This window comes from Notolepis coatsorum (genome assembly GCF_963971535.1).
Source record: "Notolepis coatsorum genome assembly, chromosome: 12".
In the NCBI taxonomy this organism is placed as follows: domain Eukaryota; kingdom Metazoa; phylum Chordata; class Actinopteri; order Aulopiformes; family Paralepididae; genus Notolepis; species Notolepis coatsorum.
In genome coordinates, this window is record NC_140176.1 from 10,672,275 (window position 1) to 10,687,837 (window position 15,563).

The following is a 15,563-nucleotide window of genomic DNA, read 5'->3' on the forward strand; positions in this document are numbered from 1 at the left end:
ACACAGAATGCTGTTCCCATCGGCAGTGTATGGAGCAATGGAATTATTTTCTGCAATCCAAAACCACTGGTTCCGTTGCTGCACAGATAAGTACCGCTCATATGGAAACTGTTAAGTGCAACAGGGAATATGCCGCCGATATTGTTAAGCTGGTACTGTATTGTGGCAAACAAGGGCTTGCTCTACGAGGACGTGATGAGAGTCGGAGTTCGTCAAACCGTGGGAACTTTTTAGAGCTCTGTGAGTTGCTCTCAGAGCGCGATGCCACGTTCTGCGCGAGGTTTAACAGCCCCTTCAACATGACCTGCCACGACATTCAAAATGAACTGCAGGATATTGCAGCCAAAAATGTGAAAAACCAAATCATTCGCAGTATTGAGGAAAATGGATTTTACACCATTCTTGTCTAGTGTGTGTGTGTGTGTATAAATTCAGGACCATGGACAGTAATTAATTTGTGTCACCGCTCCCCCCCCCCCCATTCTCGCCCCATTACAGCAACACAGACGAAAGACGAGAAGAGAGACATCAGACTGGCGAAGAGAACGCGCAGCCCGTTACTGATTTAATTTGCAAATAAAATGTGCAATATTGACTGCAACTACTGATATTATTAGTATTTCATAATAACCTACATGTCTGGTCTTAAAGGAAGGAGGAAAGTAAAAGTCACTTTAAGCAAGGAACAGATGTGGTTCATCTTGGAACGTTTATTTAGATAAGTATAATGACGGAGTTAAAATTATATATTGTATAATAGTGTATATAGGAACCAGTGCCGTCTCAGGAATTTAGCATGTCTATTTTTATCATGCACATTATGTCTTCTTAATACCGTTTTTATTTTATTATTGTATTTTGCACAATCGATGACCACCCGCATTTCACATGACATTTCCCTGAATAAACCTCTTGATTCTCTAATAAATGTCCTTGAATTTGAAACAAATTTGTTGTGTTGTTATTATATATCCTTTCTAATACTATTGCAATTGTATAGTAGTTCATATTTCATGATCAGTGAACCGTTAATCATATTGGATGTCGCATTTATCTGCATTAAGGTAAGACAATGGTTAATATATTATTGGATGCCTTCATTTGAACACTTAATTTGCAATATATATAAATGAGTGGGGCTCGCTGTAGTATAGCCTAGTTACGTGTGTGTGTGTATATGAAATCAGAACCCCTGGACAGTTTGCGACCAAAAATAAAAGGGGGCGTTCCTAAAAGGGGGCGTTCCTTTTGGAGCCTACCCTGCCCTAATGCGCACGCGCCGCCTATGTCTCACCCATCTTTCCTTCACCCTTCCTCCCATTCCTTCCCTTCTCTCTCTCTTTCATCTCTCCCATCTATCCCTACCCCCAGTCCCTCACCTTCCCAGATGTTCATTCCATTGACCCCCACCTTTTATTTTTTTTTGTATAAAGATGTTCCTCATTCAGGGGGGGGGGGGGGGTCTCTCTTGCCGGGTGTCATAGCTAGTCACGTTGTGGAGAGTCATCCAGCCAACTCTGACTATTTTGTATTGATACTTTGACTGAGTTAATAAACTGTATTAACCAGGTCTCTCCTTTGACTGAGTAAAGTTATTCAGCTTCTGCTACTTTCCACCACACCGCCTTGGCATTAGGTTCTCCAGGGATCGGGGACGAGGGGTTTGGTTTGAACGTCTCGCGATTGTCCAAAGTCAAAGAACATGTTGCAGGAATCGTCACACTAGAAGAAAAATGGATTTTTTTTTTTTTTTTTTTTATATATATATGTTAAGACTTTTTAGTGGAACGCGATTTACATCATGTCCGTTATCAACTTCCTTGTCTAATCTTTATCTACCCGGCAAGCCATGTCTGTCTCACCTCTAGTTCCAACTTCAAGGTATACACCAATCAAAACAACCACATGGGAACCATAAAAGAGGCACAAGGGTCAACTGCACACAAGCATGTACGAAGGCCTCCATACTACACACCAGTGAGGAAGAGGCATATTATGGTCCAATACGTGGTAACTTGACACCTTTATCTTCAGCTACACAGAAAGCGAAGACGGCTTTGACATGTCTTTAAATAATATATTACTGCTGAATAACTCCTTGTGAAGACTATTGACTGCTTAACCCATTGAAGCAATCAAGTGCCAAAACTAAGCTGTCAACAGTTGATTATTTTAAGAAGAGCCAAAGACAGTGTTGTGGAGGCTACCGGTACTGTGGTAGTTCAACTTTTGGAAAGGAGCGCGCTCATCAAGGTAATCAACATCGAGGAAGGGGCGGAGCCGCGGCAGTCGCGAGACCCAGGAAAAGGCTCTGAGCTTTTTTTTTCTTTTTTTCAAAGCGGTCCGCCTTGAAAAAAACGTCCGCTATGGACACAAGCCCTAAAGGTTTTGCTTCCTCTGTCTGTGTTCCTGCAGGTAGACCCTGCAGCACCTGTTTCAGGATCACTTTCAGCCACAGTTTCATCTCACTCCCCCGTGTCTCACCCTCAAACACACGTACACACCAACTGTCAAGAGCAGGACACCACACACCATCCAGACGGGCGTTTACACATTTGATGTCGTGCAACACCCCTCGGTAGAACGCTGATCCAGAGTCAGCCAAGAAGCCGTTTACTTCAGCAAACTGTGGCTTATTAACCGGCTCCGTGCTCAAAATAAACACACGCTACACAAAGCCTCTCATTCGAGCAAGTAGGTAAGCAAACTGAAACGCTGTGAATTTGAGGTGGGGGGGAGGGGGGTAGGGCTAAGTAGAGTCCGTTTGCGGAGGGAGGGGTGGGGGTGAGTGAAGGAGGGACGGAGAGAGAGAGGGAGGGAATGAGTACGTGATGGAGGTGGAAAGGGAACGAGGGATGGGGAGCAATGAAGCGAATTAACTACACAATTGGAGGTGGGCTTCCCACTCTCCAGGACATTTACACCAAGCGTTGCAGGGCCAAGGCTAAAAGAATAGTCAAAGACTCTAGTCACCCAAACAACTACCTCTTTGCACTGCTGCGGATCAGGCAAGCACTACCCGAGTCTCATGGCCGGTACAGAGAGACTCAGAAGGCACTTCTATCCCCAGGCCATCAGGATGCTCAATGACTATGTAACATCAACCCAACCCATCTACACTCATTGCACACACATCCACATGCACACACTCACTTTAAACAAACACTCACCGTAACACTCAACTTTAGACTAGGGATGCACCGATCCGACTTTTTCAGTCCCGATACAGATACCGATACCTGGGTTTGGGTATCGGCCAATACCGACACCGATCCGATACCCATTGTCCAAATCTTTTTTCCAAAAAAGTTTTTTTTTTTTTATATTAAAATATATTTTGTTTTTAAGAATTGTAAAGTGTGTTTTTGATTTGTTGTAAACAAAGACAGAAAATAAACTTCATTCATTCAATTAATAAACTGTATGCCTCACTGTCACTGTGTGGAAGAGACTGGGATCATTCTTTTGTGCAAGGCAACATCAGGCTTGACTTAAAACATTACTTTCCTAACTTAGTGAAACAAAATGTAACAAATTAACACAGATATAAATGTACTGAATGGTTATTTCTTATTTTATTTATTATAAAAAAAAAATTTAATCAGATATATATATATTTTTTTACCGATACCCAATCCAGCTATTTTACTGATATCGGCGGCCGATACCGATACCAATATCAGATCGGTGCATCCCTACTTTAGACGCTTTAACACTACATCATATTTATCCATTTATTAAAGAGATTTGCACTACATTCATACCTCATTTGCACCTTGCCTAAAAAAGTGTTTGTACCTCATTGTCTGCATTTTTACTTCATTGTACTTACGTTGTACTTTAGTTTCTATACTGTACTATAGTGTTATTCCACTTTTAGTTACTTTTTTACTGTATGAAGCACATTCTCAGGGGCTCATACAGAACCAAGCATTTCACTGTAATGTACATGTACCTTTATACGTGACAAATAAAAACAAACTGGAACTGGAGGAGTGAAGGAGGGAGGGATGGAGCTAACAGGGAGGGAAGGAGAGAGGGATGGAGCTAACGGGAAGGGAGGAGGGAAGGAGTGAAGGAGAGAGGGACAGAGCTAACGGGGAGGGAAGGGAGGGAAGGAGTGAAGGAGAGAGGGATGGAGCTAACGGGGAGGGAAGGGAGGAGGGAAGGAGTGAAGGAGAGAGGGACAGAGCTAACGGGGAGGGAAGGGAGGGAAGGAGTGAAGGAGAGAGGGATGGAGCTAACGGGGAGAGAAGGGAGGAGGGAAGGAGTGAAGGAGAGAGGGACAGAGCTAACGGGGAGGGAAGGGAGGGAAGGAGTGAAGGAGAGAGGGATGGAGCTAACGGGGAGGGAAGGGAGGAGGGAAGGAGTGAAGGAGAGAGGGACAGAGCTAACGGGGAGGGAAGGGAGGGAAGGAGTGAAGGAGAGAGGGATGGAGCTAACGGGGAGAGAAGGGAGGAGGGAAGGAGTGAAGGAGAGAGGGACAGAGCTAACGGGGAGGGAAGGGAGGAGTGAAGGAGAGAGGGATGGAGCTAACGGGGAGGGAAGGGAGGAGGGAAGGAGAGAGGGATGGAGCTAACGGGGAGAGAAGGAGTGAAGGAGGGAGGGATGGAGCTAACGGGGAGAGAAGGGAGGAGTGAAGGAGAGAGGGATGGAGCTAACGGGGAGAGAAGGGAGGAGGGAAGGAGTGAAGGAGGGAGGGATGGAGCTAACGGGGAGGGAAGGGAGGGAAGGAGAGAAGGAGAGAGGGATGGAGCTAACGGGGAGGGAAGGGAGGAGGGAAGGAGTGAAGGAGAGAGGGATGGAGCTAACGGGGAGGGAAGGGAGGGAAGGAGTGAAGGAGAGAGGGATGGAGCTAACGGGGAGGGAAGGGAGGAGTGAAGGAGAGAGGGACAGAGCTAACGGGGAGGGAAGGGAGGAGTGAAGGAGAGAGGGATGGAGCTAACGGGGAGAGAAGGGAGGAGGGAAGGAGGGAGGGATGGAGCTAACAGGGAGAGAAGGGAGGAGGGAAGGAGTGAAGGAGGGAGGGATGGAGCTAACGGGGAGAGAAGGGAGGAGTGAAGGAGAGAGGGATGGAACTAACGGGGAGAGAAGGGAGGAGGGAAGGAGGGAGGGATGGAGCTAACAGGGAGAGAAGGGAGGAGGGAAGGAGTGAAGGAGGGAGGGATGGAGCTAACGGGGAGAGAAGGGAGGAGTGAAGGAGAGAGGGATGGAACTAACGGGGAGAGAAGGAGTGAAGGAGGGAGGGATGGAGCTAACGGGGAGAGAAGGGAGGAGTGAAGGAGAGAGGGATGGAGCTAACGGGGAGAGAAGGGAGGAGGGAAGGAGTGAAGGAGGGAGGGATGGAGCTAACGGGGAGGGAAGGGAGGGAAGGAGTGAAGGAGAGAGGGATGGAGCTAACGGGGAGAGAAGGGAGGAGTGAAGGAGAGAGGGATGGAGCTAACGGGGAGAGAAGGGAGGAGGGAAGGAGTGAAGGAGGGAGGGATGGAGCTAACGGGGAGGGAAGGGAGGGAAGGAGTGAAGGAGAGAGGGATGGAGCTAACGGGAAAGGAGGGAGGGGAGGAGTGAAGGAGAGAGGGACGGAGCATTGATTGATTGATTGATTGATTGAAAAGTTTATTAACAGATTGCAGAATGGGTACAGTACAGCAGACGGGGTGCAGGGGGCGCCGCGACTCACCCCACTTCCTCTTGGTGAAGTAGGAGTCCGCTGAGGGGTCGTTGAAGTGCCGGCTGAACATGGTCTCCGCCCCCGCGTGGAAGTCGTAGGAGAAGACCAACGCTGCAACACAAACGCTACAATTACAATCTCTTCATTACCAAGTACATTTTTGCATATCACGTTTAAACGTACACACACATCACATTTATAGATACAGAGAAGTTATCGCAACATAGAAGTAACTTACATTACATACATTTTTAAGACCCATCAAAACCATAATATGCAAGACCTTTCTAAGATTTTTCAAGGCCTACAATTCTGATTATTACATTTAAAGATATTTTCAAGACTTTGTAAGACCCGCAGGAACCATGGTTTAATTGTGAAATAGCCCTTTTGTGTCTTCGAGTCCCCAGGGAGCCCTGGCGTCTGACGTCCAGAGCTCAAACAGAACATCCACACACACTCTGGACTCTTTTAAAGCAGGCCTGAAAACCTATCTGTTTCAAAAGGCCTTTGACGGTTAGCTTTTTATTTAAAAAAATGTCTTGTGCTGTTGTCTTTAATTTTCTGTTTATACTATGTTTTTAACTATGTTCTATTTTTATCTTATTTCTATTCTGTATTTTATTTTTTAACTATGTTTTAACCCTGTAGCACTTTGGGATCCTAGTGAACAAAAAGTGCAATACAAATTCAATTTATTATTATTTTTTAGGGATGTCCGATATTGGCATTAAAATGTAATATCGGAAATTATCGGTATCGGTTAAAAAATAATATTTCTTTCTTTTTTACATTTATTTAACCTTTATTTACCCATGAAAGCCAGTAAGAACAAATTCTGATTTTATTTACTGTCAAAGGTATGCATAATGTTGTGTTAATTCCACAATAAGAGATATGTAATGTTAATTACCTGAAATTATTCCGTTTTTTGGGGGGGGAAACCCTGCATAATTATATTGGTATCGGTTGATATCGGTATCGGAAATTAAGAGTTAGACAATATCGGTATTGGTAAAAAAGCCAATATCGAACATCCCTATTGTTTTTACTCACAGTGATCTCCAAAGGCCTTGGTGGTGAAGACCTCCCGCAGTGTGACAGAGTTGGAGTGCTGGATCTTCTTCCACATGTCCACCAGCATCATACACTTTGTGTTCACCAGACGGAAGCCTGAACACACGTTCAAAAAAAAGAAAGAAAAGATAATCACAATTCTGGATACACAGTCCATTCGAGCCTTATTCACCTCGCCGCCATCTTTTTTTCCCCCTAGATTGCTATATGAACACATTCTGATGAGCTGATGTCTAATTCACTTCCATCTTTGAGCTATTATGGTCCTACCCTTAAGGCCTCTACATGCTACAGCAACTTCAAAGCAACTGCAACACAACATCGGCGCGATTTCAGCGCGGTTGTTTTAGAGGGTCTTGTAGACTGTGTTGCTTGGACGTTGCGTACATGTCCCCAGAATCTAATCTGAACAACCGTTGCGTTGATATTGCGTAGCAGTGATTGGTTGGTTAGCGAATGGGGGCGGGGCTGTCATAGAATAATATCCTCCATTGTTGAAGCCAGCGTTGACGCTAAATAATCAGCGTCACATAGCTCGCCTTTTTCTGAAAACCCAAGCACATATTGTTCCATAGCATACGCCTTCAGTTGATCATGACAAATCCTCTTACCTTGACGATTAAAAAGCCTCCATAATTTAGTAAATAAAGATGTAGCCAGCCAGCTAGCATTGGGTCTATTCAAAATGCTATCCACATTAGCTACATTAGCTAACAAAGTAAATACAATGGTATCCGTCCTGAGGTAACGTTAAATACAACGTTTGCTAGTCGAAATGACTGGACACACACAGGGACAAGTTAAACATCAATCAAGTAATTTATTCCAATAGGTAGTTTGAGCTGCATGTGAGCCGAGGTCCTCTCCATTGGAAACTAATGATGTTACGGTAACGTTAGCTCGAAAAGCACAGAAAGTCAAGCTGCTAGCAACAGACACTATAACACTTCCGGTCGGGGGTTTTCAAAATAAAAGAGCGACGTCTAAAATCACCGGAAATACGTTTATTTTGTACATTATCCAAAGTTAACACGAACCTAAACTAACTTTAGATTAGTTTAGGTTCGTGTAACGTTAGATATTGTAAAAAATAAACGTATTTACGGTGCTTTTAGACTCGCTCTTTTATTTTGAAACCCCCCGCCCGGAAGTAAAAATATACTTATTTTTCTGCTTTTATCAATGGGTTGGTTGAGAAGGGAAGCGTCATCTATCTAGGGAACCTAGCTACATACGGGGTACAATGTTACATAGGCTGCGCGTTGATTTTGCAGAAGCATAAAGGTAGAGTGTCTGCAACACCGTTGCTTTGTCGATGTTGTGTCGAAGTTGCTTTGAATTTGCTGTAGCATGCAGAGGCCTTTAGCCTGCTGGAGGATCTACAGGTTTCTGAATCTGTGGAAATGTTTTAAATAAATATTAAGACACATCTTTTTAGCATTGCTTTTATTTATTTTATTTATTACTATTATGAATTTGTTTCTTGCCTTTTTAAATTATTAAAATGATCCTTTGCAATTATTTTCTGTGAAGCATATCGAGTTGGACTTACTGAATGAAATGTACTATACAAATAAAGTTTGATTGCTTGATGTATTAGCATGTACAATAGTGCTGTATATATTGTATACATTATTAGGCTTTGCAGTGGTAGTCTGTGATACTCAGTGTACTGTTCGGGCTCCACAGAGTACCGTACATTACTGTACATATTAATATTACAACTCTGTGTACATACATGTGATTAGCACTATAACTCAGTAGTACTCCTTTATATATTTTATACACAGTTAAATCACCTGTACATTATATATTACTATTTCACTTTACTGTTACATTTGCATTCTGGTTGGATGCTAGGATCTCTAATCTAATTTTGATTGTTGCAAATTCCTTTAGAGTTGCCTGTGGATTCTGTGGATGCACACGGTCCTGTGGTTGCATGCTCTTATAAGGAGCTGGCGGGGCGTTTATGTATGCAAATGCAGGTGTATGAGAACGTGTTCAATTTAAGAATCAGTGGCATTCCTTATTCGGGAGAGCGCAGCTGAGAACACTTTGGCTGTTTTGGAACACATTTTCATCTGGCAGGGATCTTTCTTAAGACATTTAAGAAGAGACTTGAGAAAATGTTCGAGAATGAGGTCCAATGTCATTTGTCTTTTATAATCTAAATGTGAAGTCTTAAGATGTCTGACTTTGTTCCATTTGTCTAAGTTCACTAGGTGGTAGTAGCCAATAAATAAAAAATTAGCTTTTGTTTTTATTTGCAACGGCTGTTTGGTCAAATTAAAATACAAGACTTAGATATGAGGCTTATCAACCGACACTTTTGCGATCAGTTTATATTTTCAGTGAGAAAGAGTGGTACAGTAGCTGATGCTAGCTAACAGCAACGTTGTATTGTGGGGTAGATGAGGATGGACTTTACCATCATTGACATTGGGAACCGTCCCCTTGTATTGACCGTAAATAGATGCAGTAAAATCTTCACGGTAAAGTCTAATCTCACTGTGTTTGCATTGACCATGAATGGATGCTGTGATGTCTTCACGGTAAAGTCTAATCTCACTGTTTGCATTGACCATGAATGGATGCCGTGATGTCTTCACGGTAAAGTCTAATCTCACTGTGTTTGCATTGACCATGAATGGATGCCGTGATGTCTTCACGGTAAAGTCTAATCTCACTGTGTTTGCATTGACCATGAATGGATGCTGTGATGTCTTCACGGTAAAGTCTAATCTCACTGTGTTTGCATTGACCGTAGATGGATGCTGTGAGATTACCGGAAGATTCGCCTGTCGTTGATCGTTCACCGTCTCTCCTGGCTGTGTCTGCGTTGTGTTTTGGTTAGTAGTTCATGGCGGCAATCGTTCGGTGGAAATTTCACTCCCACGCGCCGACTGGCTAAAACACCATCTCGTTATCTACGTTGCCATGGCGACCACCTTTCCCCTAGAGACGTTGTTTGTTCACGGTTAAGTCTAATCTCACACTGTGTTTGTATCGACCGTAAATGGATGCCGTGGTGGTGTCTTCGCGGTAGTAGGGCATTGGTCTCACCGTGTATCCTCCTCAGGCAGTAAGGCAGGTCATCCTTGCTGTTGACCGCCTTGTAACAGGAAGTGATGTAACTGAAGTTGCTGGTCTTCTGCATGCGATTGGGCGGGGGGAGGGGCTCTAGGGGGAACAGGCTGTGGTAGCTGTCCACCTCAGACGGAACACCTGACGGAAAGAAGCAAACGTTGTCACGGTGATCGGCAACAGGTTTCAGACTTTATTATCTAAAAGAGAATACGTTCATAGTGTTCATGCATAGTTAGTCAGTGGAGGTGGAGCACCTTCACACTCAAAAGTAATTTGGATCGATATTACAACTGCAAATAAATGGAACTACATGTCAAGCATGTCAGTGATTTTATGTTCTATCCCATTATTACTATCTAATGAGCTGTATGAACCAAGAATCCTATGATCTCACACTCTTAGGAGCAAAACAGAAAAAAGCATTTCATGTAAAAGTATTCTGTATTTTTGTATGACAACTAATAAAGAAACTTGAACTGTCCAAATAATAAAAAAGAAAACTGGAGTTATATGGTTCTTCAGTGCAAGGGTTCAAATAAGGGATAACATTTTCTGAATTTAAATTCTGAGGTGTAGAGAAAATGTTACCCCTTTTATATATATATACGGTCTGGCTGAGCAGTAGGTGAGAGAAAAGTGCTCTGCAGCTTTCCCAACCACAAAAGGACGATTGATTGGTTGTTATGCATAAGGTGCAGAAATGAGGCACCGTAATTTGTTATATAAGGGATTGGGTCCAGGTGGTACCGAGCATGTCGGCACCGGTGGCGCCCGGTACTCTTGTTCTCGGTTACCCAACCCCATGATTACCTAACATGTTGGATTACCTAACATGTTGGATTACCTAACATGTTGGATTACCTAACATTTTCCATACCAAAAACTGTGATGTATATTGTGGTATATTCTTCCCCCCACACACCACCCTGCCTAACACCTTCAAACTCTAAATACCTTCTATAAAGTAGGTGTTGCCTGTAGGCCCAAAATAAAATGCCACGCAGAAAAACTAGGTCACCGTTCTGTGTATAAACCTAGTATTTATGTGCGCTTGCTTTCACAGCTGATTTGTGTTCAGGTTTTTGGCAAAAAAAAAAAGTGAATGTTTGCATGCGTTTGTGGCGGCCATCTGTTTGTGGCGATAAACAGCTGCGTAAATAAATTTAAAAAAAAATAGAAAAAGCAGCGAGTGAGATCGGAATCAGGAAGTGGTTTTTTCACAGACGGAGACCACACACTCCATGAAGTCAAAATACACCTCAACTGTGAAAAAAACAACTCCACAGTAAATGCTGGGCTGCATATTAAGGGCCCGGGCAGGATGTCTACAAAAAAAAGGAGCAGACGCACGTCCCAAAAGGTTGTTATTAAGGTGCTGGACTACTAGTCTTAGCAAAACACCTGGATTAAAAAAGGAGAGAATACTGCAAGCTGCTTCCATGGGTTCATTTAGACCAGAGCTGACTGAAAGTAGGGCCAATGGGCCAAACCTGGCCCTCCACAACATTATGTTTGGCCCTCATTAGATGTTCCATTTGGTCTACTTTGATGCGATTTAACTGTCCGAGAAAGGATTCCTAAACTAACTTGACTGTTATAAAAAAGGTACAAACACATTAGACATAATACACTGTTATTTGGCTCAAAAACCTTGGGGAGCCCCGATTTAGACAAACAATGTTTCAACAATGTCTTTGTCAGGTTTATATAATATATATATATATATATATATATATATATATATATATATATATATATAATAAAATAAATGTATTTAGCCAAGACGGGGGAAATAGAATACAATAAATGTATTTAGCCAAGACGGGGGAAATAGAATACTTCTTTGTCCAATCAAACGCGTTAATTTAAAATACTGAACAAATTCAGTTTGTTGCAAGCTCAAAAGAACAATCAAGAAAATCTAAAAAGAAATATACATATATGATAATAATAATAATAATAATAATAATAATAATAATAATAATAATAATAAGCACCGGTGTCACGGCCAACTGCCGTGGACTGGAGGAGCTGGGTTGTGGACTGGAACTAATTAATTAATTAACATCATGTTTGGACTAGTTTCTTTTTCCCTTCTTCCATTCACCACTTTGTTTTTAACACATACTAAATAAGTGTTTTAACACGTACTAAATAAGTGTTTTTAACACGTACTAAATAAGTGTTTTAACACGTACTAAATAAGTGTTTTTAACACGTACTAAATAAGTGTTTTTAACACGTACTAAATAAGTGTTTTTAACACGTACTAAATAAGTGTTTTTAACACGTACTAAATAAGTGTTTTTAACACGTACTAAATAAGTGTTTTTAACACGTACTAAATAAGTGTTTTTAACACGTACTAAATAAGTGTATGTCATGTATTAACGGTTTCTATTAACTGTTTTTAAATGGCTGTTATGGACATCTGAATCTCCCCTCTGGGATGAATAAAGGTTTTCAATCAATCAACGGACCAATCACACGAAAGCAGATGGTTTACCTTGGTTCTCCGATTGGTCGATCTGGGCCATAGTGATGAGGTGCCTGTTGATCAGCTCCTGAGGAAGAGAGAGTCAAGAGAACATGAGATCTGGACCCTGGTGATGCAGACAACTGATCTGGTGTCAGTGATCAGGACCAGATCTTTATTAGATCTGGACCCTGGTGATGCAGACAACTGATCTGGTGTCAGTGACCAGGACCAGATCTTTATTAGATCTGGACCCTGATGATGCAGACAACTGATCTGGTGTCAGTGACCAGGGAGTCAAGAGGACATGAGATCTGGACCCCGATGATGCAGACAACTGATCTGGTGTCAGTGACCAGGGCCTAGTCAAGAGGACATGAGATCTGGACCCCGATGATGCAGACAACTGATCTGGTGTCAGTGACCAGGGAGTCAAGAGGACATGAGATCTGGACCCCGATGATGCAGACAACTGATCTGGTGTCAGTGACCAGGACCAGATCTTTATTAGATCTGGACCCTGGTGATGCAGACAACTGATCTGGTGTCAGTGACCAGGACCAGATCTTTATTAGATCTGGACCCTGGTGATGCAGACAACTGATCTGGTGTCAGTGACCAGGACCATGAGATCTGGACCCTGGTGATGCAGACAACTGATCTGGTGTCAGTGACCAGGACCATGTCTTTATTAGGTCCGTCACATTATTTTCGAATTTAATCTCGAATTTACATAAAAACATGAGATTCGAACTTGAAGGGAGAAATTCGAATTTGAATAATTTTTAAGACATTTTTAATAATATTATTTATTTTTTTAAACGGTCAGGTCATATAGGTGAGACTGTGCTGAAAAGAATGATACCAAACATACCATGGTAAAACAAATGTTTTTTTACTGAAATTCGAACTTGTCTACAATTCTGCAACAAATTTCGAATTTGATATTTTGTTAAAGTGACAGCCCTAGTCTTTATATGACCTTATTGATCCAACAGACTGAAGCTGCCTATGGATCAGTGCTCACTTTTGAGTGGCGTTGTGTATGTGGACCCAGACATCCACATCCCCAAAAGCGGGGTGCCTACACATTTTCCCAATTTAAAAATCCCATACTTTCCCAGATGCTGGTCGGCGTTCAATATGATGGAAGCAGAGAGTGCGACCTTCCACCCATCCATGGACTGTTCGCCCTGCTCTACCTCTCCATGTCCATGTATGTGTTCCTGGTCTCTGTTACTCTATCGTATCGTATGAATGGAAGCGGACATGACCGGTTAGCCTTCGGGAGAGGTGTTAGTTGGACAATGCCTAGGCTAACCGGCACTGTCCGCTTCCATTCATTGTGCTAAGCTAGGCTAACGTGCAGCCAGATAGCCTTCTACTGAACGCACAGAGAGGAAACTGGTATCTATCTTCTTGTCTCTCTCTGGAGAAGACGGTAAGCTAAGACCTTTTTTATTTGTATGTCAGCTCAGACTCAACCTTGATGACTTGGACTCGGGTAATGGGGACTCGACTCAGACTCGACTCTTCTTTGGTGGACTCGACTACAACACTGCATGATGGCGTTTGCACAGACAGGTCGTTGGACGTCACATGGTCTCCTCCTCTGTGCCTGGAGCAGTGCCCTGGAGTGTCTCTCAAAAAGATGCACGGTTTGGTCTCGGAATTAAGAGTTTTGCCTACAAACGTCACCATTGTTAATAATAATAACTTAATATATCGCCTTTCCGAAGACCCAAGGTCGCTTTACATAGGGGGATAAAATAACAAACAGTGGACAGACACAACATACAAAGTGAGAAATTAGGGGTTAAAGGCCAAGTTGAAGAGGTGGGACATTTTTTGAATGAGTCCAGAGTTGGGGCGGTGCGGAGTTCTGTGGGGAGGGAGTTCCAGAGGGTGGGAGCTGCCACGCTGAAAGCTGTCCCCAAAGGTCCGCAGTCTGGTTCGGGGAATGGAGAGTTGACCAGTGTCTGTGGATCGCAGGGACCGTGACCGAGTGTAGGGGTGGAGGAGGTCGGTGAGGTACTGAGGTGCCAGAGCGTGGAGGGATTTGTAAGTGAGCAGGAGGGTTTTGTAGGTGATGCGGGATTTGTTGGGGAGCCAGTGGAGGTGGATGAGGGTGGGGGTGATGTGCTGCCAGGGTTTGGTGCGGGTGAGAACCCTGGCAGCCGAGTTTTGAACATACTAGAGCCTGTCCCAGGGTTTTGCTTGGAACCCCCGGACAGGACCCCGTTGCAGTAGTCCAGGCGGGAGGTGACGAAGGCATGGATGAGGGTCTCAGCTGTGGAGTCGGAAAGTGATGGTCGGAATCTGGAGATGTTTCTGAGGTGAAACAGTAAGAAGGGGTGTATAGGGAGGTGTAGTCTGACGTCACTACTGGTTGTTCCACCCGTATAGGGATTTATCATTGAGAAAATGGATTATCGGCTATTGTAACAATTCTGCCGCATGGAAATTGAAGAGCTTTCCATTTTTGCACAAAATGTGTTCCCTTCTATCACCAACATTATTGTTTAAGCATTTTTGGTTTAAATCAAATTTGTCGATTTCTTTTATGATTAATTGCGAATATTTTCATGTTGAGCTATAGATTGTGGATGAATAAGCACAGAAAGGTATACCATGCAAATGTTAATGCTTTATTTGTTTTAAACAAGACGATTTAGAAATGGGCAATGGGGAAATACATTGTGTTGGACAGAGGGTGGAACACGAAAAACGGCAATGACATAACCACTACACCTCCCTATAGAAGTGGCAGTGGGGGGGGTGTTACCTGGGTGTATAGGAGTGGCAGTGGGGGGGTGTTACCTTACCTGGGTGTATAAGAGTGGCAGTGAGGGGGGTGTTACCTGGCGAAGCTCGTCAGCCATGAAGAAGGACGGGGCGTTGGCCTTGGGCTGCATGTAGGCCACGTGGGGGGCGGTGGGGGGGTACACGTGGTAGGTAGGAAACACCTGCAATGAAACCAGACAAAGAAGAAGACGACTTCCTATTTATGGAGACATCAAAATCAGCAGTCTGTTCGTGACAGACTGATATTGAACTAGAAACTGAAAGAATTGACCAATCTCAAACCCGCCCTCTTTTCTTGATCATCCAATCACAACTGTTGCTTCAATAGTTTGTCCGAGGGAAGAGACAGTGGTGATTGATGAGTCTTTATTATTGTAGTTATTATGCTACTGAGAGAAAAAAAAGCTAAATTGAACTTGAAGGTTTCCCATTCCACTGACATCT

The 15,563-nt window shown here is 43.2% G+C and overlaps 1 protein-coding gene across 2 annotated transcripts in view; it reads right to left on the reverse strand.

Moving 5' to 3' along the window:
- Positions 1–15,563, reverse strand: part of pan3 (poly(A) specific ribonuclease subunit PAN3) — a 56,874-nt gene that overhangs the window by 20,351 nt on the left and 20,960 nt on the right. For both annotated transcript variants that reach the window (XM_084326737.1, XM_084326736.1), the window contains exons 8-12: positions 15,176–15,280; positions 12,345–12,402; positions 9,815–9,976; positions 6,728–6,844; positions 5,681–5,782 (exon numbers count right to left, since the gene is read on the reverse strand). In XM_084326737.1, coding sequence (XP_084182863.1) covers positions 5,681–5,782; positions 6,728–6,844; positions 9,815–9,976; positions 12,345–12,402; positions 15,176–15,280 — 544 coding nt within the window. The remainder of the gene's footprint in view (positions 1–5,680; positions 5,783–6,727; positions 6,845–9,814; positions 9,977–12,344; positions 12,403–15,175; positions 15,281–15,563) is intronic.